Source organism: Oryzias latipes, chromosome 7 (genome assembly GCF_053564925.1).
Source record: "Oryzias latipes strain Hd-rR chromosome 7, Olatipes_Hd-rR_3.1".
Taxonomy (NCBI): domain Eukaryota; kingdom Metazoa; phylum Chordata; class Actinopteri; order Beloniformes; family Adrianichthyidae; genus Oryzias; species Oryzias latipes.
The window spans coordinates 13,224,420-13,251,228 of record NC_136243.1 but is presented as its reverse complement, the minus strand read 5'-3'; the positions used below and the strand labels follow the sequence as shown (position 1 = coordinate 13,251,228).

The 26,809-nt window shown below is 42.4% G+C and overlaps 1 protein-coding gene across 2 annotated transcripts in view; it reads left to right on the top strand.

Annotated features, from left to right (window-relative positions):
• The window catches only part of plxna2 (plexin A2), a 248,642-nt gene that overhangs the window by 127,726 nt on the left and 94,107 nt on the right, over window positions 1-26,809 (top strand). For both annotated transcript variants that reach the window (XM_020704870.3, XM_004070981.5), the window contains exons 5-8: window positions 6,734-6,834; window positions 16,504-16,627; window positions 22,250-22,403; window positions 25,291-25,387. In XM_020704870.3, coding sequence (XP_020560529.1) covers window positions 6,734-6,834; window positions 16,504-16,627; window positions 22,250-22,403; window positions 25,291-25,387 — 476 coding nt within the window. The remainder of the gene's footprint in view (window positions 1-6,733; window positions 6,835-16,503; window positions 16,628-22,249; window positions 22,404-25,290; window positions 25,388-26,809) is intronic.

Sequence of the window (26,809 nt, the reverse complement as noted above, 5' to 3'; positions counted from 1 at the left end):
CTGCAGCTCTTTCTACATTGTGACTTAGTTTCATCAGTGAAGGTTGGACTTTCAGAACAAGTCTGCAAGAGAAAAGAGGCAGCTTGACCCCGCCTCCCGTCATCGCCACCCTCTGTGCTCCCAGTGTAGGACTCCACTGTCTCCTAACTGCTTGAATAACCCGTCTCCTCAGGTCATCAGAGGCTGGAATTGGATTAGCATTCATTTGTCGGAGCCCGCAGCCTCTCGCTGACGGACGCCGCTCAGCTGGCCGTGAGTCAGCCGTGTGTGCACCGGCAGGCCGGGACGGGAAAGGTTAGAGGTGTAATGAGGTCACGCGCAAAGCTTTTTTATGTTCCTGCAGAACTCAGAAACCCCGATCCATGCGTCCGCTACGGACGGCGGGCATGTGTGCGTTGAAACGGCGGGAGGAAAAAGGAGGCTTCATTGTGCAGCCCCCGCCGTGTTGAGTGACTGTAGCGTGTGCTGGGCAACAGCTGCTATAACACCCCCCACCCCCTTTCTGACCCATGCTGCTCTTGGTAGATGCATCTACCATGAACAAAACACCTAAAATCCTGTCGTCCTTTTTTTTTTTTACATTTTTTGCAGATCTTTAAACTGGATTTTTTCAGCGGGAGCTGCTCTTTGCCCCCTCTGCTGTTTTTGCCCCATTGCCCCCGAGGCACACTCGAAAGTACACACGCAACTCTGACAGCTGCCTCCACACTGTAACCCTTTCATGGGCCTCTGCGAAAGTTACACTATAAAGTTTCAGCCCCCCTCGCGCTTGTATGTTTTGGCACAGAGCTGAAGACTTCAGCTGCTCTTGAGGTTCACGCTCTCTCCAGCGGAGCTGCTGTTCAAAAAAAAAAAAAAAACTGCTCTTGGTGGGCTTGGTTGTCATCAGACGCCGCTTCTGCTGCCGATGTGACCCCCGTCTGCAGCTCATTACAGCGCGCCACCTGTTTGTCCCGGAGCTAAGCGAGACGGGCGCACAAACAGAGTTTGTTGAAGTGACGGACGGGGGGGGGGGTCAATCTAACAGGAGCGTCCGGCGCGGAGCTGCCACACATACTGCCAGCTCCCCACCGTGTTAATGGCTTCTTTTGTCCTCTGGGACCGTCTCTCTGTTGCCACCGGGCTTGGGACAGAGCAGACAGGTGGATTTGAAAAGACGAACACAATTAAAACAAAAAAAACTTTTTAGAGTGGATGTCACAGTTTTTCCCGGCAGGTGATGAGTTTTCAGCAGTAATAAGCATGCGCACGTTACCAATTTCACTGTCAGCCTTGTTTTTGAGTGTGTCTGATGAAGAGAAGTGAGCTTTTTATTCCAACCAGCTGACAGTTTATTCAAGCCCTCAGCGCGAACCGTAATTGATACCGCCCATTGGGTGATACGCCCGGGGTCAGAGGAACACTGGAAGGATGTTATTTGCACGTCCACTCCCCCACGTTTTACACAAGAGCAGCTTATTAAGTGTTGATATGAGCTTGTGGTTTGGAGCTGAACAGGGCCAGGCTCTGTCAGAGTCTGCTCTCGTCATCAATCAACTGACAGAAAATGAAAAGACAAACAGAAAGAAAATGAATCTCTGCCGTGTTCAGAAACTCTATTCATCAGCCTTTACCAGACTTCTCCATTGCCCGAACATAATCTCTCTTGAAGGGTGCTTCAAAGGCCCCTTTCACTCCAGGATAAGCTGGAGACTTTAGTCTGATTGTGCTGGATAAAGCTGAAAAGGTTCACGCCTTCATTGGGATGGTTTTGCTTTCACACTGCACTTTCGAGAGCACATGAAAACATTGAATTGATTCCAAACACTTTTGATGATCATTTATTGATAAGTACCTTCATTTTCCTTCTTTACTTTCACTTGAAAGTCATTTTTCAGCCTTCGTAGTTTTGTACTTTTTTGGACTCTGGGTGTTTATTTTTTCAAAATATTTTCTTGAAATGTGAGACATGGGTAGTATAGTGGTTCAAATCCCGGCTGCATCGTCTCTGTTTTGAGTTTGCATGTTCGTGTTTCATGTTTAGGCACTTAAGTTTCCCCCCATTGTCCAAAAACAGTAGCTGAGCTTAACGCTTTAACACCAGAGCTTTAGCTCAAGTGTTTACATTTTTTTTACTTGAATTCTTGAATTGTTCACATAATTAATCTAATTGCATTGAATTCTGAAGCGGAGAAAAGCAGTTTTGCACAGATATGCAACACCTTACAGTAGTACAGCGTTTACGCCAGGGGTTTCAAACTCATCTTGGTTCGGGGGCCACATTTGACCCATCTGATCTCAAGTGGGCCGGACCAGTAACATAAAAGCAAAATAACAGCTTTGTTTTAGTTTTTTACTCAGTTGGAAAAAATGCCTCAATCAACACAGTAGCCTAATCAATTGGGGCCAATGGATCTCAAATAAAATTAATTTCAATTAAAGAAAAGTTGGTCTATTCAAATGAATACAGACTGAATATTTTACATCTGACACTGAAGCAATCCAGAAACTTTTCTTTATGGTAAGTCTCTTAGTGGTGCTGTGAATGTTATATTCTTTGAGCACTGCGATGTTGATGACATATAAAGCATTTGGGTTTTGCATTCAGCTTCGTGAAAGAAAGAAAAAACTGGAAGGCTCTTCACTCCACTTCACATTTGACAACATTTTGGTCATTAGGGTGTCGCTAATGATCATCCTTATAGTAAGATAACAGCGGTAAGGCTCATAGGGAACCAAGGTGCATCCCAACCAGACGCGTGCAGAGATTTGCTGTTTCAACTGTTTTTCCTTTCCTTTGCTCCCCCTAGTGGCGGAATTGCACATTTCGGTTATTTCTTTAAAAAATCATAACTAATTGTGATTTTTACTCGTGGTCCGGAGTAAACCACCTTGCGGGCCGGATAAGGCCTGCAAGCCGTATGTTTGACGCCCCTGGTGTACGCAATCAATGTACATCAGCTGATTCTTATGCAGAGAAAAGCTGGTTTTCGCCGTTATGCAACACTTTACATTAGTAATGTGTGACATAATGGCACAATGTTGAAATGAACTTCTATCTACGTCACAATCAGCTGATTCACGTTGATCACGGAAATGGTGGAAGATTTACTGTTCGTCAAAGAGCGTGAGTTATGTAAGTATCGCAGATGACATCCCCAGTGTTAAAGGGTTATTTGATGACTCAAAAGCCTCGTTTCCACTGGGCGGAATGGTACAGTCCAGTTTAGGTGAGCGTTTCCACTCATTGGGCACATGTGGGTGTAGACTGATTGCGTAGCTTTGCTTTCATAGTTGTGAAACAAAGTGAAGCTTATTAACAACAACAATGTATGGAAAGGAACGTCTATATTTCCAGTGCCGACCCGACCTTGATGTCTGTTGCAGGCATCTTTTCCTGATACACGTCAACTGAAAGACAACAGTCGAATGTTTGGAAACGGTGCTGATTTGGCTTCTTTCTTTTGTCATTATGGCTTTCCGCCAAACGACTGGTCTGTTCCATTTTTCAATGGACCTATAACTAACTGGGGCCCGAAAATGGTATGGTTCAGTCCGACTTAATGGGTCATAATGGAAATGCTCAAAATAACGGACCGTACTGCTCTGTGGAAATTAGGCTTAGATTTTCCCTAAGCATGAATGTGTGTGTGTGAGATCATGGCTAAATTTGACAAACTGGCAATCTGTCCAGGGTGTATCCCGTTTTGGCCCATTAATAGGCTCCAACAAATCCCAAAAGGGATTCACCACCCCTTTTTCAGGTGGACCAGAGTTTAAGCTGTACCTGTTCCTACAACCTTACACAGATTTGCTCAAACAAAGCATTCTGTTTGAATAAATTGACTTTGGGGTATCTCACATTAGTTTGGAAACCAACAGCAGATTTTTATTGTTCCTTTTGAAATATCAAACCAAGTTTTAGGTCCACGCAAATAACAGTAACAATAATGATAAATGTGAGAGGTCGCGAAATGGATTAGACAGGTTAATGGGATTTCGTGAGAGCTCTTCTTGCACAGTTTTACTGTTTTACAGACCTTTTCTTAAAGACTTAGCAACTGTTTTGAAAAGCAGCCTAAATTTGATCAATCTCCACTGTGCTCGTTTTTGTAGCATGTGTTCAGAAGAACGTAAAAATCCTTCCCAGATTAGCAATACTTGGGTCTGTTTTTGCAAAGAGACTGCTTTTGACACCGTGAGAAGAAATGTGAGTTAGCCTGCCCTTCGGGACACTTAAAGATAGACAAGTGTGTTCGCGCTCCTACATCTGTACCTGCATTTGTGAGGGGTATCTAAACATTCAGAAGCATGTATCAAGGAAAGAAAGCAGAGCTGGATTTTGTTAAATCCACACAACATAGTTTGACAGGTATAAAATAGGATTTTTGAACCAACAATGTCGTCCCCAAACAGGTATTAGCCTAAACATAGCGTACCTTTGCATAGTGGACAGTGTGACCTTGAATACTGTGAGTAAAGTGGACAAGTTGAGGACAACGTGGAAAAAGCAAAATGCTTTCGTATGCTATCATCACGACACTGCCTCATCTTTAGAGCCAAATGGCCTTTTTCTGTGCAATTTATGGGTCACTGTTAAGTACTAGATTTTTCTGACTTTGAGGTGCATTCCCTTTAATTTTCTCAAAAATATAATGCGGTGCGTCTTATGCACACATTCTGGTTGTGCTCACTGACCTGGAACCATTTTTCTGTGTTATACAGCACTCAGAAATCTGTCAAAGTGTTTTAGTACCACTTTTGTAAACTACAAAGCCGCTCCGCTTATTAGATTTTTGGAGCATTACAGCTAACAGGAACCTGGTGGAACCCACTGTATTCCAATTGAAAAAGTGAGAGTATTGGGTTTCTTTTTATGTGTTACAACTGAATAATGATAAGCGTTATTGTGAATAAAGATTAAATTTCTGTTATAATGCACTTTCTGCAAAGACTACCAATTGCAGAAAAAGGAGACAAACATAAAGAACAACAGTTTAATAGAAAAACTTCCCATCGACCCTTCTGACAAATCACTTGTTGCTTTTTGGCCCCTCTAGGCATTGTGGGTAGTGTAGTGATACTATGTCATGTGACTTTTTAAACTGTAATATAAGAAGATGTACCTACTATATGAACCTAGTAGGTACTATATGTACTGCTCAGCTTCTCTTTCTGTATTGACTGTGAACCCAAAACGGGTTCCTGACAAATTTGACATTTTTGTCATCAAGTCTCTACATCTGTCCCGACTCGTCCATGCGTGGGTGCGTTCCAGGCTCCCGGTGTGACAGGCAGATATCCTGGGTGAGAAAGAAGCCCATTGATGGCAGAGAAACAGCCTGCTCCAGCCAACTGATCCCAGCTGCTCACAGCTGTTTATGGCTGGGGATGAAGACAACAGGAGTCGGTGCAGCTCACATCTCACACAAAATCATTCAGAGGCATGATGTGCCCCCCTCTGTGTATCAGGTTCACAGGCAACAGAAACGGCTTAACTCTGAGACGAAGAAGGCGTGGGTAGCTAGGGCTGCAAGCTCGGGCAGCAAGCTAGGACTTTAAAACCTTTTGACTTTATTGATACAAACTTTTATTTAACAGGTTTTACATTTTATACAAACTTGTGTTTCTTAGCGTATTTGCTACTACTAGCATACTAGCCATAAGGAGTTTGCTACTGGAAGTTTAGCTCAGTAACATAGAAGAAGAAAAATTGACAGTATTGATCTATGGCAGAACAAAATATATTCAGAAACTAAAAAAGAGCTAAAGCATTTAGCTAAAAACAAAACTGAAGTCTGGAGCAAATTGTAGGTTTTTAGCTTTTCACAAAGAATAAAAGTTTTGGGATTTGGGGACAAATTTTAAGAGTCAACAGGTAGTATTCTAAAAAAAAAAGAATAATAAAAATAAGGAAAACTACGATTTTTATGGACTTTTATAGCAAGTTCCTGTTAGCGATTTGCTGCTACTAGCTTATTGGCTACAGGAAGTGTGCTAGTGAATGTTCAGCACAGTAGCATAAAAGAAGAAGAATCAGCATGGCTGAAAAATAAACATATTGGGAAACAAAAACAAATAAAAGGGAAGCCTACTAATTCCAAGCGCAAAAAGATTTTTTAGCCAAAAACAAAGCGGAAAGGTTGTTTAGGTCTCGAGCAAATCTGAGGTTTTAACCGCTCATCCATTTAGCAGCTAGGTGGCTAAACTGGCACACAGGAAATCAAGTTTCAATTCTCAGGGGCTGCAATCAACTTCATCCAGTGTGGGTCCCTGGGCAAGACACTGAACTACCTAACTATGCAACCACAAGAGAGCCCCTGTGCTGGTCCCTAGCCTGGATAAAATACAGGGTTAGGTCAGGAAGGGCATCCGGCGTAAAAATCTCTGCTGAAAAGTGAACAACAAGTACTTTTTATCCTTCTGCAAAAGTTCAAAGTTTTGGGAGTATGAGAACATCTTCATCCCAACTAAAACCACAGGGGACAAACTTTCACAATCCACAGGTTGTAAAATTAAATTAAAAAATTACAAATTTGTGTTGTAAATAGAAAAATGAATGGAAGTTTAGCAGAGTAGGATTGACAAAGTTTCACAATGTTTAGCGGTAAAAAGCTAAAGCAGTTCCCCTGATTGATACCAAAAAGATCAGTCAGCAGCTACATGAATCCTTACCTCCAGCCCTACTTCTTCCCACATTCATTTTCTCTTTATTGGACTTTGTTTGGTTTACGGTGCCTGCTTGTCGTTGCAGGTCACTCAAGTCCCCATCGAGTCATGTGAGCAGTACGAGACCTGTGGAGAGTGCCTGAGCTCCGGAGACCCCCACTGTGGCTGGTGTGTTCTCCATAACATGTGAGTATCCCTGTCTTTGGACTCTCTTCCAGCAGATTCTCCTCACTATCCTCCAAATTGCTGCCCCCCCCCCCCCCCCCACCACCACCACAAAGTGTGTTTTTGCCAAAATGAGGTGGAGCCACGGTGACTTGCTCTGAAATGATTTCACATTCATGGAAAATGACACCGTTCGGTTTAAAAACTGTGTGCACTGTGGTTCAAAGTCACGCTTCTTCAACAAGCTGTCATGCCTGCAACAACCATAGACAGCTTTGGCTGCGCCTCCCGTCATCATTAGGTGAGGGGAGGCGCACCAACTATGGAGGAAAGTTTGGGGATATTTGCCTTGTAGCTCAAGGTTAAGGTGAGAAACCGTGAGTGACACCTACTGGAGCTGAACAATTACTACAAGGAAGATTAGGGGGAAAGGGACCAAGATACAAAGATAGAAGACCAGTCATTATATAAATTAGATATAAGCATGTTGCTATGCTTATCTGAAATCAATGAAGCCACATTTAAATGGAATGAGCGGGACAGAGGATGAACGCTGCACCCTTCTAGGAAAGCTTAAAGCTTTGTCTCCATCTGTCCCACTATGTTTATGTAAGCGCACACCATCACTTTTTCTCAGTTGCTGGGCCTTAAGTTCCTCACTTATAGCATTCCTCCAAATGCAAACGCCTCATCTGAAGGTATAGCTGCATATTTGCGTGCGTCAAAGCGCCACCGCTATTATCCCCATCGTAATGGCGGCCCCGGCAAAGTGCACTTAAAGTAATTTACATCACTCTGAAGCTGGAATAGGACAAATAATTGCCTAGCGACAAGATAACTCAGCATGTGAGGTGGTGGGAGTGGTGGTGGTGGTGGTGGGGGGGGGGGGGGGTGCAGATTAAAGGCTTGTGTTGTCTGCAGCCTGCGTGCCTTCACACAGGGATCATTTACCACAACAACATCCGATGTGCCAGCCTGTTAATCACATGCATTTTTGAAGGTGTGGTAGGAAGTGAAAAAATTCATGTTGATAAGAATTGAAATCATGTAAACGGCGTTAATCCTGGCCACTGAGCAGGTTTCAGGGGCTGCAGCAGAGGCAGCTGTGACAAGCAAACATCTGTTCGGCATGTAAACACCGTCTCCAGTATAACTGTGCGGGGGGGGGTTGGCGGGGTACACGTGCACTGATCTTTTTTTGTGTACGCGCACAAAAGCCCGCGTGGACTGTACTTTGGGGGAGAAAAGGTCAGCACCCTGATTTATGCTAGATCTGCCATCTGTTCACTCAGCACCGGGAACCTTTGTGCCACCTGTCTCTGGTTCTAATCCCCCCTTTCTCTCTCCTGACCCTGCGCCGAGTGTGGCAGGACCCCTGTCCGCTCCGGCTGAGGCACAGCTGAGAGGAAGTACAGTTGGAAGAGGGCGAGGTGGCTCTTTGCTCGTTTTTTGTGGGCCTCCATATGGACTCTCCCACAAACCATCAAACTGGGTTTTGATGATTTTTATCTATCTATCTATCTATCTATCTATCTATCTATCTATCTATCTATCTATCTATCTATCTATCTATCTATCTATCTATCTATCTATCTATCTATCTATCTATCTATCTATCTATCTATCTATCTATCCATCCATCCATCCATCCATCCATCCATCCATCCATCCATCCATCCATCCATCCATCCATCCATCCATCCATCCATCCATCCATCCATCCATCCATCCATCCATCCATCCATCCATCCATCCATCCATCCATCCATCCATCCATCCATCCATCCATCCATCCATCCATCCATCCATGTGTCCAGAAGCATAACCAGAAGTCAGTAATTTTTATCAAGGTTGTTGGACCTTAAATAGTATCATTTACTGGTAAATTGAAGCCTTGGAACCTTAGAGGTTCACAAATGTTACAACTTTTTTCACTATTTTGAAATGATTGGTTTTTTTTTTTTTTAGTTGTGGTGTCATATCCTTTCAGTGGTCGCAACGACAAATCAGCTTTCACTAATTCTGGATGTCACCAGATCCTCTTCCTGACCCAACCCTGTATTTTCTCCGGGCTGGGGACCGGCACAGAGAGCCCCAGGCTTGGGCCCTCTTGTGGTTGCATAGTTAGACAATAGCGTGAAGGCTCTTGCCCAAGAACTCACATATTAATGCTCATCACACCCCCTGGGAATTGAACCCTGGTTTCCCATGCGCCTGTCCTACATGCAACCCACTGAGGCATCCAAGTGCTTAGAGCCATCATGATTTGTAGAATTTCTATAGCACATAATCTATTCACAGTGTAGAGTTTCATAACGCGACAGACCAATGCTGAAAGTCAGTAGAAACTTCTTTGTAATCAACACCAACAATAAACATTTTCAGCGCTGACTTTTAGCAAGTGGGAGCTGTGCAACTAAATAAACAGCTCTTTTTGGGACTGGACACATCGACAAATGACAAACGCCAAATAACATTTATGAATAACGTATATTACGCATGTATTAAAAAAGACCAAAATATACGACGTAAAGTGCTGCATATCGGCACAAAGCTGCTTTTTTTGGCTTCAGAATCCACTGGAATGATGTCATTCCATAAACAGTTGAAAAGTTCCAGGTGAAAGAATGTCAACGCTGGGGCTAAAGCTGCAGTTTTAAAGGGTTAAACTCAAGACTGCAATCAGGTCAAAATAACTAATGATGGCTGTCAGAGAAGCCAGTGACTAAGAGTTACTTTGTTTGATGAAAACTGATGTCCAGTTAATTTACCTGTGTGTTGGAATAATAATTTGTGGTCTTTCTTTGAAACAAAAGTGGTTATAAATAGCTTTTAAAAGAAAAAAAACAGCTTCAGATAAAAATAAGTCGGTCTAAAGTCTGCCATGAAACCAAAGCGCAGAACCAGGAGTCTGTCAGCCTCTGCAGGAGAAAAGCAGCTGCATCCTTCTGCTGATGAGCTCCCCACATCCCACTCACTCAAAATTACATATCCTGACAGCCGGAGTGTCATCCACAGCTGTGATCGGCGCCATTTCCCCTCTGCCTGCTTCTTCTTCTTCCTCAGTTTTTATTTTCTGCCCATCATCCATCCTTCAGTCATTGTTGATTTTAGGGAATTATTTTCCCTGTTTCTGCAGCTCCCTCTGCCGCAGCAAAACGCCGCCAGACGTCACGTCCGGCTGTCGGCCCCTGTTGCAGTCTAGAATCATGCTCTTCCTCATTTTCAGAGATGGTGGACTTGCCGCACATAAACTCTGCTGCCTTTCATCCCCCTCAGAGTTCCTCCTGTAGCTCCAATTTCTCCTGCTTTCCTCCAAACCTCCCTTAGCTCTTTTCCTTTACGCTTGTGCGCGACTATCGAAGTGCAGCACTCTTCTGCCTTAATTAGCAACATGGAAGGGCATTAGCTCGACATGATGAGGGGGATGGAATGTTTTTGAGGGGGAGTCTGCAAGTAGCCGACCGAGATTTTCTTCTTTTTTTCAACTCGGTTTGGTTTCCGACTCCAAAATCCTATAATTACCAGCAGCTGCTAGGCATCCACTGAATGCACGAAGAAGGGGGTCGAAAGAGGAGCTGAGAAAGGGTGTTTGATGCTCTCATCGGCTCAGAGGCAGCTCGCCGTCTCGAGCGCTCTTCAGTCCGGCGGGTGGGCAGCAGCGCGGCCTCCATCTGACCAGCGTCCAAGAACGCAGACTAACTCCCGGCGCTCGCGTCTCTGTGCTCACGGATTAGCCGTCTAATCGTGCCCAAAAAAGAAGCTTTTCCGTCTCAAAGTGTCCCACATCACTCCATCCTCTCGACTCACTCCAATGCTACAGCGGCGAACCAGCGCTTTCCTTCAGATTTGACCGGATTAGCAGCCAGGCTGACTCTGCCCATGAGCAATCCGTCGCCAAGGTCAGTAGATAAGCAGTTTTGAGGGTTTCTCCACGTAAAACATGGATGAGAAGAGACAATTCCTTGTGTGGATGGCAACTGAAGGCTGATGGCGCTGTTCCCCCCAGCAAAGACTGAGTCCCTCCCTTAAATATGTAAAAAAGATCATATCAATGATCCTGCATTGCAGCACATTGTAGATTTTTGGGTGTTTTTTCACATGTTCTTGTAGCATTTTTTCATAATGGAAGACAGAGGTTGGTTGTAAACTGTGATTGGTTTGAGTCCACGTTTCTATAGCAACCACTATGGCCACACCCCTACCACTTGAAAGTGAGCTCAGGAGAACCCCCTTATACTTTTATCGAGGCATCTGATTGGTGAGTTTATACCTTGAATAATTTGCACTACAGACAAAATAGAAAACAAAAATTAGGATTAGCAAGAACGTGTCACAAAATGGAAGAGCAAAAATGGTTATTCTGACTAATAGAATGAAAGTAACAGTTGTTTATTTAAACTAGTGGCTTCTTGGAGCCTGAAGGTACTTCCTGTTTGGGATGCGAGGGGGGAGGGGCCACTCAGTTCAGTTCTCACACACAGAGAATGATTCTGCCAAAAAAACTTCAATAAATCACATTTTTATACCTCAATCTCAAACACAGTTGAGCTTCAGAAGCAAAAAGGAACGTTTTTTGTCTTTTTTATTCCATTTTTAATTCAAAGTTTTAAACGGATGTGACGATGTTGCATTTCTGTCCAAATATATATATGTATGTATTTTAAGCAGCCTTTCAATCACTGTAGCTGTAGCTCTAATGATCCCAGGCAGCAAACATTAAAATCCCCTCTAATTTGCCATCGGCAACAACAATTAGCACAGCGGTGGAAATGGCTACTTTAGTTCATTGTAAATGTCGGGCTGTGCCTCTAATGGCCGGCTCATCAGCTCCAGTCTCAGTTAGCAGTCAGGGAGCGCGCCTGCATCCATCTTACCCGTTTTACCTAATGAGATATCGATCCCAAACACGCCGCTCTGTCAATATTTCCATAGATTCCTGCCGCTGTATGTCGGCTATATGTGAGGAGGCAACATATAATGTAGTTAATGGCCCCAGAAGCCCCCAGTGTCTGAGCAGAGTGCTAACTGCTTCTGCGCCGTCCGTCACTCTTCTGTCTGCTGGACTCCCAAAAAAGATCTGTTGCTTTCCACTATTCAACGGCTGACGAGTTGTGGAGTCACAATTTAAGATGCTGAGAGACACACAGCTTTTTTTTTTATATATATATATATATATTAATATCAAAAATTAATCCATCAGGAAATAAAAAGGTTTTTAAGTCACACAAAAACACAAAATTTCACAATTTTTTGTGTAGTCTTTAATTTAAATATCTTATTACACTTAATACAAGATGTATTAGTAACGTTTCAGTAAGATCTAGCGACTTGTTTAAAGACCCACTCAAACAAAAATGTGTGTTTTTGGTGATTTTTTCTGATGATGGAGGACATAGATGCAGAAAATAAATCATTAAAATAGTATTTCTGAGTATTTCTATATTCAAATCCCTGTGATTGAGAACCAGAGGAAAAAGGACTTTTAAAAGAGATTGTACTTGTTTAATGGAAAATACATAGAAATCCCAACACATTTATATTTTTGTCAATATGAGGATTTTACTTTGCCATGAATTCACTTTTCTGACTTCTTTAGCTGGAATAAGGGGCTGTTGAAGAAAAGACATAAAGGAACATTTATTTTTTTCTTTATCCTGGAAAATAAAACACATTTTGTTTTACAATACAATGCCAAAATGTGTCAAATCAAAAAAAATATTAAATCAATTTTCTCTCAATAAGGAAAAAACACAATCTGCCAAAGTGGTAAAAATAATCATTTTGGTATTGAAAAGCCTTTTTAATAAAAATATTCTTCCGGCAAGACAGAAAATAAGACAATTTTTCAGGATCTGCATCACTTTTCATCATCTGATGGCTATAAATACAAATAATCTATAATTAAAAGTTTTACCGACCTGCTTTACATTTATAAACCTATGATCAAGTATACGCTATCTTATTATAGCTAACTGTTAAAGGTAAATGTTATAATATGATATTAGCAAGCAGCCGGGCTAGCATGAGCAAACATTTGTGAGCTGTCGCTAACATGCTAGCACCATTTTTTTAATCATTTGAAGATGAACTAACAAGTTTGAAATGGTTTTGTTGACAGAGCACACGTCACCAGAAATGATTTCTTCAATTTTGCATTAAAAAAACAAAATCTGTTACATGTTATTAAACCTGCTTTGGGTGAGTGGAGCCCAGTTACTGGCTCCAACCGTCAATCCGTTTTTAACACCCGTTTGGGGTCACATGGTTGCTGGAACCTATCCCAAAGACTGTTGGGCTAAGACAGGGTATCGGGGACCCAAGATGGGTCGCCAGTTCATCAGCGGGCGATTTTGATTAATTTAAAAACACATATATATATATATATATATATATATATATATATATATATATATATATATATATATATATTTGTATATATAGCAGCAGTACTTCACATCTGGGTTAGATTCAAAGGCAAGAAGGGATCACATGATGATGACATTGTTTATTGTTGTTTAGTTTACATGCAGAAGGGTCCAAAAAAAGAAATGCTCTTTGTTCTGTAGTGCATAAGTATGTTTTAGTTTGTAAAAAAACTTTATTCTAAAATAAATTTCTAACATTCAGGCTACAGTGATGGTCGGGTGATCCACTCGCAGCAAAATAGAGCAGGTCTTGTAGAATGGAATTTTAGGGAAACAAAATAGATATTATAAATATATATTTAATGATCAATGAGAGCAAAATCACGAATGCTTTTATTTTGCTCGCATAATCCATATTTTTCATAAAACACCGGACTGGAGCATCGACTTCAGCACCATGGACAGAGATTTGTTGGCGATGCCTGCCAGAAAAAAAAGAAGAAGTTGCTTTTGACAGGAAGCGAGTGCTTTTGGAGTTATGTGCTTCAAGGCGGATGTTGGGGAACATGGATGCGATGATGTAACAGCGCACGCAGGTGAAGCAACGGAGTGACAGGCAGGCCTGCAGGAAGGGGGGCTGGGGGGTCGGCCATGGGAATGGAAGGCAGATTTTAGTCGACACTTAGAGGCTTCCTCTTCAGCTAATGAGAGAGACAAAGGGGTCAGCACCTAACCACACACAGATAATGACCGTCTCCGGAAACCATGGCAACAGCAACCCTTCCTGCATGTCTCACACCCTCAGACGCTCTCATCTTCCCTCGTCTCACCAAAAAGGACATTTTTATTCACAAAAAACAAACTTCTCACATAGAAAAATCAATGCAGAGCTTTTTTTTCATAAGTTCATCGCCTATGAGGCTTGCATAAAACATGTTCCTTCGCCTGAAAGCATGCCAAGTACGCCATTTTCTGCTACCATTGAAATCAAGAAGGAAATGGCAGATTTTGTAGAAGGAGTTTCCCAAAGAAAGGTGTGCTGATTTCAGTTTGTGAAAGAGCAAAAGACGAGGCCTGCCCGGCAGCGACGGAGTCAAACGCTGAAGGCGACAGGAAGTCACCAAACCACTGGAAGAGGAGGCGAGGTTTATCCCACTCCAAAACCCCAGAGGGAGGGTCCGTGCGCTCGTTTCACACCAGCCTGAACTTTTGACAGCATAATCACACACGCCAGTGGCTGTGGATGAAGACGCGGCAGCCAGTTTGTAAGTGCGAAAAAAATATGTTGTTAAAAAGACGGGATACTGCACACAACACACTGAGTGTGCGTCGAGTGCAGCGGTTGACCTGTCGGAGCCCAATTAGGAGTCGCTGTGGCCAGTCAGCCAAGTCACCCAGGCGCTGTGCCCGCTGCGCTGGATGAGGATGGAGAGCCTCCAGTGTGCTAGGGTGGAGGAAGCACTTACTGTCAATGGGAAGCAGAGGTTTTAACCCTTGTGCTATCTTGTGGGGTCTAGATGAACCATCTTTCTTCAATGATTTGTGATCTTCACTGGTGTCCATGGATTACATGAAATCTTTCCACGTTTATCCACCTTTGTCATGGTAGGGAGAACACGTCAATGTAAGAGTGGGGTCATCTAGACCCCCACAAGATAGCACAGGGGTTTTTAATGAGGGATGTGCTGGTTTGCTTTGGTCCTTGATACCCCGTTCGGCCATTAAAATCTCTTAGGATTGAGCCACTTTGCCATTTGCACTCGCTGTGCCCCCAAAGTTCTGCGTTGACTGCTCGATTTTTTTCTGTCGGCTTGAAAAAAAAAAAAGCCAGCTTGACGTCGGGGGAGGCGTGACATCACAATCCATGTTTTCAGGGTCCAGGTTTTCCCACCTTTTTTTTTTTAAATTGAAATATAATCATTAAAAAACTTTCGCAGACACAACCACGCAATGATGCAAGGCACAGCTCCTCACAAAAACAAAGATAAAAAAAATAAAAACAAAACAAGAATGTACACATATATAAAAAACTTTCAGCATAAATTAAAATACAAGGCAAAAAACAATCTGGACCTTAGATTTGTAACCATTCTGTAGCAGATTTACAAATGTCATCAATGAAAGGACTTGAGTTGTGAATACATTTCAATGAGGATAAATACAATATGACTTCATTTTTAAAACACAGGAAATTCGGCCAATCTTTTTTCCACGTTTTCTTATGAATATGATATTTTCCCAAAATCAGGAGGATGTTCACTAATTTTATTGTCTCTTTTGGCAACTTACTGTTTTTTTTGAATAAGCCAGTTATGAAAATCTTGCCAGACAGGTTTTCCCACCTGCAACCCTCAAGATTTGAGGACTGATGGGTAATTAACAGAATCTGTAAAGACAGGAAAACAATGGAGCAGTTACATCTCCGTTTACCATGTGCTAAGTAGAACAAGAGTATAGGAAAAAAAGAAAAAATACAGACAGGTAGCAGGAATAAAATTTGTCGTCTGTCTCCGGGGAATATCTGCCGCCTTGATCAACAGTGAAGGAACAACTGTGCATGGCTAATACAGACAGCACAGAACCAAACAGTCGCAAAGCATTTAGTGTCAGCTATAATTGCATTAAAGAGTGTAAGTGAGCTGTTTAAATGTCTCTAGACAAGCAAATAGGGATTAAAAGGTAAATGATATTCACACATTTTCAAAGACTTTTCCGAGCTCCTCTGTTTGATCTTTTAGTTTTTAATGTTTAAAGACGCTCTTCATTGGAGATTGTGGTTTTTCTTCTAATGATGGAGGACAGAATGAAGCTCAAAATCCCATTTCTGGGTATTTCTTTATTCAAATTGTGAAAATGCCGTTTAAAATAGATTGTATATGTGACGTGGAAATACACTGGGCGGGGCACAAGCTTGTTGCTCCGCCCCTGTCTGATCCCTCCACCTGTTGACGACTAGATCCGTGCACGTCTTTGTTTTCCTCGTCCGATATGATCGCCAATTTTTTTGCGGTGTAATGTCAGGTTGGGAGTGTGGGAGGCTCTAAACTAGGGGGAGAGCATGTAAACAGAGATCTCTCAGCAGCAGATGCAGGCAGGGGAGCTCTCCACCAACGGTCCCGCCCACAACTCAGAGGGGAATTTTGAATGATGTTCTAATGCACTGGGAGCGCTTTTAGATCAAAAGATGATTAGAGTGAGTCTTTCAGAGCTTTTAATTTGGTAAATTCCAGGAAAGTCTGAGCAGCCTCTCTGAGAAACTATTTTGGCTAAAAGATAATTTAAGAAATGAACCATCTCGTTTGCTGTTCTGGTGTCTTCCCAGGTGCTCCCAGAAGAGTCGCTGTGAGCGCGCGGATGAGCCGTATCGATTCGCCGCCTCTCTTAACCAGTGCGTGAAGGCCGCCGTCTATCCGGACAGCATTGCTGTGTCAGAGCCCAGCGTGCCGGTGAGTTTCATGACCACTTATACACCTGCACACTGCAAAAATAAAAAATAAATAAGAAAAAGCACCACAGCGGGCAGTTGTGGGCCTCACAGAGAAAATGTCGTCTGCCTCACACCCCACTGTCTACCCACATAGAAACAGCAGCTCGCCTTGATTGCGGCTGTTGCATAAACATTAGTTGGGGAGGCTTGTGAGGGCTGCATGTGGGTGTTCAGGCATGCATATGCTCACTTGTTTCAGAGCAGGCAGTTTGTGTGCCAAGACATGTTGTCTTGTGTGTGTGTGTGTATATGCGTGTGTGTGTAGGTCGGTGGGTGTGCGATCGTGTGGGTGTTGAGGTTGTCAAGGTGCAGTGGAGTACACTGCATTATTTCCACATGGACTGAGGAAAAATGGGCAGCAGATCATCTGGGAAGGAGTTTGCCGGGCCAAAGTCTGATGAATGCTCTTCATCTGCAGCACACAGACTGACACATGCTTTGGCTTTCTATCCCCTAACAGGAAACAAAGCTATTTTTCTCCCTTTGGCTTTTACCACTGCTATAGCCAGAATTCAGTACAGTTGGTTAAGAATGATTCAAATTTGGAACCATTCACCCCAACTCCACCTTGGCAGCGATTGGTCGGAAATCTGTCAATCAAACTTTTTCAATGGGAGCACTGAGTGACTTTTTTGGAATATTGCCGTCGCCACATCGGAACCAAAACTCCTGAGTAAGCAGTGATAGTTTTGAATTGATCTGAGTCTTCATTTCTATGGCAACCACTCTCTCCAATGAGGATTGAGTATGTTAGAAGATAACACCCCCCTCTTCTGAAACCAGGCTCAGGAGAATCTGTCAAGCAAACACTTTAAAAGTTTGACGGAAACATTGATGAAAAGAATGATGAAATAATTTATTATTAGCAAGAAGATGTTTAAGTAGAGCAAGAATTGTAAAGGCCCGTACACACCGGGACGAATATTCGCCAGGCGTTATTCGCCAGCGTTTTTCGCCACGTTTTTTGTGTTCACGCCCAGGCGATTTTCGCTGACGATGAGCCGAGCGAACATGCAATTTCCTTCCCTGACATTAGATGGCGCTTAATGTAAACAGAAATACTCCTGTACACAAGGTGGCGCTGCGCAACTTTACGCTTCTTAAAGTCGCTTTTCACTCAGAAGAAGAGAGCAAGTATTTACGCGCTTGTCAGAATCATACAAAGAAAACATGAATATTTCAAGCACCAGTGTCTCCAACTGGTGCTTGGTTCGGGGATATTTTAGAATGTCTGTCATATTTCTTCGCGGCAGTGTAGACGCTACTTGGCGTCTATCTTCTTCGCTGGTATGTGTGCTTAGCAAGGCAGTTTTGTGTTTGAGCGCCCCCAAGTTGTGTTTTACTGTAACTTCAGAAGCTCCAGACACGTGTGCAAAAGCGCCATTCTCATTGGTCGAATAGATTTCGACGCGACGCGTCGAAAAAAAAAAACGAACCCGAGGCGTTTTTTTTTTTTTGACGCTTTGACGTGTGGCGTTTTTTCGCGTCGGTGTGCACACTCTCATTGGTGCCCTTTGTTTAGTCACGAGGCGTTAAACGTCGGCGAAAATCCGTCGGCGAAATTCGTCCCGGTGTGAACAGGCCTTTATTCTGGTGGTTTGTTTCTCTATAGGAGTCTATGGGATTTTGGCTTCTTGGAGACGGCATGTACTTCCTGTTTGGAACGTGAGGGGGGAGGGGTCACTCTTTCCAGTCTCACATACAGTGAATATGGAGAAATTAGGCCTGTACAAGAAATCGCAAATTTATCGTTATCGCGATAGATGGAGAAAAGATGGAGAAAACTGCGATAAATGGCAATCAGATAGACGCCTTCACGTCGTTGACCAATCGGATGGAGCTTTGTATGTTAGATGCTGGCCTCCTATGAAGACGAGGGTTAACTCTAATTTAAATTAAACTGCTGCAGTAAAAAAAGGACGGTTTTGCTATTTTTTCATGTATCGGAAGTTATATCATCATTGCAACATTGATCATTTAAATTGCACATTGCGTGCAGACCCTAATGGAAATTAGAATATACATAAAAAATGATGTATTTTTTGACATTTCATGCATAGAAGCCTGCTCCTCAAAAGGCCAGATCCGTCCAGAGATGTTTTTTTTTTTTTTGCTTTTTTCAACAATCTTTAAAGCATTGCAAATTCTTTTGTTGTCCCGCATCAACATCCTTAGAGATTTTTGGCATTTTTTAGGGCTTCCCTCACCCTGACAACCACATAGAAGCTCTGAAATGAAGCTGACTATCAATGTGATGAGGAACAGCAGGACTTTTTTCATGGAAAACAGGAGTCTTCAACCTTAAAGCACCAAACTACACAATTCTTCCATGAAGTAAAGAATTAATCTAACAGTACTTCAAATTGTTAGTACTTATATTAACCCTTGTGGTATCCTATAGGCACTTTAACATAGGGAGTGGGGTCATCTGGACCCCACTAGACAGTGCGCTGAACCTTTTTTCTTCAATGATTTGTGATCTTTCCTGGTGTCCATGGATTACATGAAATCTTTCCACCTTTATCCACCTTTGTCATGGTAGGGAGAACACGTCAATGTAAGGGTGGGGTCATCTGGACCCCATAGGATAGCACAAGGGATAATATTGTTCTCTTTTTCTAACTTTTGTGTAATTCCCATTTCTAACAAATGGGTGTTAAAACTGTTTGGCATATAACCCAACTTACTGCAAATGTCCTATTCCCATCTACCTTTTGTTTGTTTGAATTTTATCAGACATTATTCCGTTTTTTGTCTATTTTCTTCCAGAGCACAAAAAAAAAAAAAAGAAGGAAGTCAAATAGACGCTGATCTGTTCTGAATGCTTTGATGTGGACATTTTTGTCTCACTGAACTATGGGGTGGACCAAAATTAGACGAATCTCGGAGGATGGCATATTTATCTCCATGACAACGCAGCCTCCTCATTGGGGGTAGCTGGACAGTTAGAAAAGCACAGAGGGAAACAAAATAAATGTAATTACCCTCACTAAAAGTCTACCGCCAATTAGGTTGGTCGCTGCCAAGCTACAAAAAATAAATAAATAAAAACACCAAAAAAATAAAAATAAAATAAACACCCACGAGCATCATCAGGGATGACAGGAGAACAAAAAGAGCATTGGATACACAAGAATTTAGCTATTTGTGTCTGATGAAGATGAGAACTAATTAATGTGAGAGGTTATTCTGGTGGATTAAGAAATTAAACCAAACACACTGACTGTCAGCGTCATAGGACGAGAGGCGCTCGGCGTCCCTCCTCAGCCGCCTCGCCTTGCAGCGTTCAGCGAGAGGCAGATTGAAACAAAGGAAAAACTTCAGACGGTGCGGCCCAAAAATAACCACTGATGGAAGGAGGCTGTGAAGTGCCACAGTGATAATTATCCAAGGCCGCCTCTCCTAGCTGGAGAGCCGGATTCCACAGCCAGTGCAGGATGCATGCGTTTATAGATGAAGCAGCTGAGTGGTTCTGCCGTGACTCCAAACACCTGTATGTTCATCTGCATCTACTCTGAACGAACGCTGGAACTTCAAAACATCCTTTTTTTTTTTTTAAATAAAAAGGCGATGTATTACAGCAGATACATACCTGCTATTCCTTTAACCCTTGTGTTATCTTGTGGGATTCAGATGACCCCACACAGGGCTCCAGACTAACTTTTTTCACTAGGAGCACAGTGGCCCCTAACTGATAATTTTAGGGGCTCAACCAGAAAATTTAGGGGCGCATACCGTAAATCAACATTATAACCAAATCTACTAATTTCTACTGTATTACTAATAAATACTTTAATAATAGATGCAGAAATTACAATGTGCTGTTTCAAATTCAGTGTCACATTTTATTCTGCACTTTTGAAGATGCACCAAGAAGGTAAACTGACAAAAGCATCGCTGTCATGACAGTACAAATAGTAAAGAAAACTGATGGAAATTTATCTTGGTGACACCAAATAAGTGCAGCCAAGATGCACAATAAGCGTGTTTGAGATCACCCAGGTGAACTCAACGCTGCGCAGATCACCTGGTGTGTGAAATATATTTTTGTTTTTGCTCCAACATCAACTGTCAATCGAGAAAGGGGTGGGAGCAAGGGGCAAACCTACCCGGACACAGCTGGAAACTGAACTGACTGAAAGCTGCCCTACAGACTACAAAACAATGCATTATGGGACATGTGTCCTGATGGTTTTTGTAGTGGAGTGATTAATTAAAATAATTTAAAATACCAATTCATTAAAAAAGGCTACATACATCACAAAACATTAAAATAATCATAAAATATATAATTTCACAGATCATACTAAGGGGGAGAAGAATATTAAAACTAAATTGAATGTTAAGGACTACTCCAATTTCCTGTTCTCCTTCAGTATGCTGCAGATTCGCTTTCATCTCACAGCCCCCCCGCCTGGTCTCCCCAACGATCCAGGCGAGGTGCTGGTTCATCTCAAACACGTCTATCGTTGCATTTTCCCCAAGTATTTTCAGTGAGTCTAAAACTAATGTTGTTTTTGCTCACACGTGTTTAAAGTTCAAGCCCCGTTAGCTGTCACGCATGTAGGTGTTGGACATTTATTCTCCTCAGCTGACCCGACTCCCGCGGGAGCGGTGTGCTGCCGTAACGGCCGTGCATAACCGTCTGATGCGCCGCCGTAACCAAAACCTAAACCTTCCTCCGGGTCTGTGTGACCCAGAGAAAAGTTCAGCACGGACTGCATGTATTTAGAAAGTTACGAGCGAATAAATACGTTCTAAAGGAAAGTAAGGAACTCCTTAATGTGGTCCGGGGGGGGCTGTCAGGTTTCCTGCTTTCAAACCCTGTCATTGTCACGCCCCCAAGAGTCATTTACCCCACTGTGATTGGTTGGTCAGCTCCACGCACGACAATGAAAAAGTGTCATTCATACAAACCGGCGGGCTGCAGTAACATTAAACCTTCATATTAAGGCGGGGACCGCAAAATATCATCTTGGGGGCCGCAAATAGCCTGCGGGCCGCGAGTTTGAGACCCCTGCTGTACACTCTGGCACTGGTACACTAGCCGCAGGTCGGAAGAACGAATCAATAGTTCGCTTGCTCATAGCTCAGACGCACATATCAGGTTGTGATATTTTTCTCCGTTTCCTTCCCACAGATGTTTACGCACACGCTCGATTATCTCTAGGCCCCTCCCCCTCCACGCATTTTAGCCACTTAAAGTGGCTTTCCCTATTCTTCTCACACGCAGTGGCCGCCTCACACACAGGCATCACGCGAGAGTGTACGTGCTCGCGTTTCATGAGTATGTGCGCGAGTGTGTGTGTCTGCCTGCGTGCGTGTGCGCTCGCGTCTCATTGATTATTTCATTGATCATTGACGTGTCCCTTCCATGTTTAATGTATAAAAAAATACGGAGAGTGGGGGAGGCAAATTTACTCGTCGCACATGTGCGACTGGATGTAAAATTCAGTCGCACACTCTCAAATTTTGGTCGCAAAATGCGACCAATTGCTCGCAGTCTGGAGCCCTGCCCACAAGATAACATAATGGTTTTTAATTGATTGATTGCTATAACTTGTCTTGCATTTCTGTGCAGCTGCTGGTAAAAGTCAGTGACGTTCCGGACCTCTCTGCCGGCATCACCTGCTCTTTCGGTAACTTAACGGAGGTGGAGGGCCAAGTCAACGGCAACCAGATCCTCTGCGTGTCTCCTGCAGCCAAAGACGTCCCTCTCATCCCCACTGACCAAGGTACATGGACCGAAGAGACACCGCCATCACGATGTTTGTCGTGCAAACACAGAGGCTCGGATAACCCCGAATGCGACGGATGGAGACAAACAAACAGAAGGATTTTGTCTCTTTGAACTTTTAACACCGGAGATGGCAGGATTCCAATTTCCTATTATCATTTGCGAAGGAAGCAAAGTTCTTAGTGCAATGAAATTCTCATTTTGTCATCTACCCCGTGCAGACAAATATAAAAACCTACAGTAAAAAGGCAAGTAATAAATGTAGTAAGTAAACAGAAAGGAATACAAAACAAAGAATGCATTAAAGTTAAAGATGCTGGCAACGAATCGCTCTTTGACGTACTGTAACTCTTCAACCATTCTATGTGATTGACATCATTCTTATGGATTCTGACGAGGCGGAAAATCAGCTTTAAACAGATATGCAACACTTTTAGTCATTTAAGTTAGTAACTTAAACTTTACATTAATAAAGTTACCAACTTTACGTTAATATATTTATGTTAGTAAAGTTACTAAGGTCAAGTTAATTTACAAACGTAAAGTAAGCGTGAAGGTACTCTTGTAAAGTTTACGCTTACTTTACGTTAGTAAAAGTAAGTGTAAAGTAAACGTAACGTACGCGTAAAGTTACTCTTGTAAATTATGTGTAAAGGTACTCTAGTAAAGTAAGCATAAAGGTACTCTAGTAAAGTACGCGTAAAGCTACTCTAGTAAAGTAAGCGTAAATGTACTCTAGTAAAGTATGTGTAAAGGTACTCTAGTAAAGTAAGCGTAAAGGTACTCTAGTAAAGTTTACTGAATAACTTTACTTTAGTAAACGATAAGTTTACTCATGTAAAGCAGCCAGCAGCCAATCAGAATCAAGTATCCAGCTGGACCAAGGTTTAACACAAAGTAACTTTTCCTTCGTAAAGTTGACTTTACTAACATATTTCTAAGTTACATAAGGCACTTTTATAAACTAGCATATTGACATTAGTAAAAGTACGTAATTTAGTAAATGTTACGTTTAGAAACATAAAGTTACCAATGCAAAGGGTTTTTTTATCAGTAAAGAAAAGCTGCTTTCTCTGCAGCAGAGTCAGCTCATTTTTGTTGATTCACTACTGTAAAGTGTTGCATGTCAACGCAAAGCTCATTTCTCCATTTCAGAATCCTTTGGAATTCTGTTTTTGCATTCAGGGTTCAAGAGTTCCGGTAGTGGAAAGAATATCAACACTGGAGTTACAGCTCGGCTGTTAAACGGTTAACACACACAGACAGTTTCAGTGATTCAAAAAAGCTGTGTTTAAACCAAAGCTGCTTTCCTAACAGCCGCCCACCAATTTGGTATGAGGTGTCTTGTTGTGAAGTGTGCTACAAACAGGACAGGGCTGCATTAGTCCTGATGAAGGATCTCACCGGGGTCCCCTGACCTGCAGTCTAGCTGCAGGGCATCCAATCACTGCAGCCGGATTTAGATAATAGCGGTCGGTGTGACGTTAGCATCAAGTCAGGGGACTATTAAATGGCAGGGCTGATGCGGTAGAGTACAAGCTAAGACAGCAGCTTTACTTTAAAGTAAACATTTAAAACCAAAAAGTGAAAGGATGCAGTCAAAAGTTGCCAATTCCCTTTTCTTGAACTTCTCCTGCGAGTTCTCGACCTTCTGACTTTTAATCCACACAGATCCTGCAATATAACTATGCCTGACGGCTTTGGCGTTCTGTTTGTTTACACGCACATACCATATGCTATTATGAATCTTAACATCTGGCGTTTTGACAATGGATTACCGCGGTTTGTACGCCAAGATGGCTGCAGAGTGACAAAGCAAACACCCTGAATAATATATCACATGCAGAGCGTGAGGAAATCTCTGTGTGGTTTTTAGGGCTCAGTAATCCTCCCTCCTGTGAGTAAATGACAGCCCTGTTTGCCCACAGCTCCCGGTGGGGGCGGTGCATCAGGAGCTAATATAAATGTTCCTCCCTCAGGTAAATGTCAGCCATTCCTCCCTGTAAGCCTTCCCATCATTCCCAGCTGTTTACCCCCTCAATTTTTCCCTCCCCATTCATTCCCTGAGGCGGCTTCCTGCTGACCTCGTGAATGTGAAGCGGTGGGTTTCTCGCTGCTGCACGTTTTTCATATCACGCCGTGAGAATTATTTGTGGAGAAATTTAAAGGTGAATTGAGGGGAGTGTAGGAACAATTAAAAAGAGAAAATGGAAAAATCAGGAGAGCTGAGGAGACAACCCTGCAAATAGAGGGAAGGAGAGATCGCGATCCAACTATGATGACCCCCGTCTCATTAAAGAAAACAGTTGGCCTGTTGTCCACGAAGGAAAAAGCTCCTAAAGGAGGGTTAGGTGCAGAGAGGACCCCTGTGGACCGCTGTCAGGTCCTGAGAGACCAGAATGCAGCATTAGACGTCTGCTTCTGAAAGCTGTGCCAAATGAGCGCTGCCTCCCCACAGGTGCTGAGGAGCCAACGCAGCACCGAGGGTCAGTCCAGCCTCCTACACAGCAGTGTTGTCTGAAACTCTGCCGCAGCACATACTACCCACATACCAACACTTATTAATGGAGTCTGGATTCTCACGGGGACAGATAAGAGGCACTTTTGCACACAACACAGCCACAAATCCATCTATAGGAAAAGAAATCAAGTCAAACTAATTAAAAGCTTCTGTGTGAGGCGCCATTAAATGAATCATTTATGGTTTATTTCTCTTATCGACAACAACATTCCTTCAGCTTGAATTTACTGCTTAAAAATATGTATATTCTTGTTTTTTAGCTGCTTTTAAAGGTTAAAGGTCACATTTAGCAATGTGCTATATTTTTTATTAGCATTTAATGACGTTTGACCACATAAAAGGGCTCAATCTGTTTTTCTTTCAGACTGGTCAGGCGTGGATCTGAGGCTCAACTCTAAAGAGACTGGTCAGATGCTAATCAGCACCGAAATCAAGTTTTACAACTGTAGTGTTCACCAACTGTAAGTATCAAAGTCATTGAAGCACATGCGAATCCAAATAAACGAGGTAGCAGCTAGTACCTGTGCTAATGTTAACTATACAAAAGGAAAAGCTAATGTGAATTCCTTCACTACTCACTATAGTGAAGGAATTCGCACACAACCTTAAGCTAGCTAACGTTAGCTAGCTTAAGGTTGTGTCCGAATTCCGTCACTACTCACTATAGTGCACTATTTAAAGCTTTCACCAGTTTGTGGTGCCGTCCGCATTTACAATTCCAAAATGGAGTCCCCAGGAAATCTCCCAGTCTCTGCGATAAACCAGTGTGCATTGGGGCTATGTCCAAATTCCCACCTTAATCCCTGCTAAAAAAAACTATATAGTACGGGACTATGTAGTGCCCTGGATTTTAAAAGCAATTCGGAAACCACGCTCACTACTTTTTTTTTTTCTTTTTTTTTTATGGCGGATATGACGTCATCGATTTCTACAAAGTTATAATCTCATTGATATGAGCATTTTGCGACAATCATTTATGAATTCACTGAGTTCTGAAGATAAAAACGTAGATGGTTTATTAAAGAAATACATTTAAATACATTTTTTTGGCAAAAATTGTTTAGACACAATGCATTGGGGCCTATTTCGAACTGTTTTAGTGAGCATCGATGCACACTGGTTCTTCGCAGTTCGGCGAATATAGAACATAATGCATTGCGTCACAACATTTTTTACCAAAAAAAGAAGGGGAAAAAAAAGTAAAATTATTAACTAAAACAAGAAATTACACACAAAAAAACAACAAATCTATGGCTGATTTTGGACATTTTAACATACAATTCAATGTTATTTGCCGCAAAGACATATATCTGCTGTTGGTACGGTCCGTTCCGCAGCATGTATGCTACATCTAAGTATCTCTGTAGATGTTTAACTCTTCAAGTTGACCTTCATTTTACATTCTTCACACACCAATGTTGATTATCCTACAGCCTATCCTACAGCCACGTCTGTATTCATTTTTAACAGGAAAGACAATCCAGACAAAGACCAGACCGCTCAACAACTGCTCATGAATGCATCGTGAGGCAAAAGCCGTCACAATTAAAAAGGAGTGTTGGCTTTGCTATGGCAACCTACAGAGAGCCCTGCAGTTTCATCCACCTAACAAGCCAAACACTGGATGGCATATTTTCTTTAATAACCTTCTGAAATATGGCCTAGAGATTTCTCTTGTACTGGTGGGAACATCTCCACTAGGAGAAGCAACAATGGATAAATGATAGATTATTTACCATACAAGTTAACGCTGTTATGATACACGTCTCACTATTCATTGATATCCAAGTATAGTTTTATTTCACCACTTTAAACCAGTTCAAACTCAGTTTTATAGATTTTTTTTAACATATTATTTGACTGTCATTATCTCTTTTCAGACT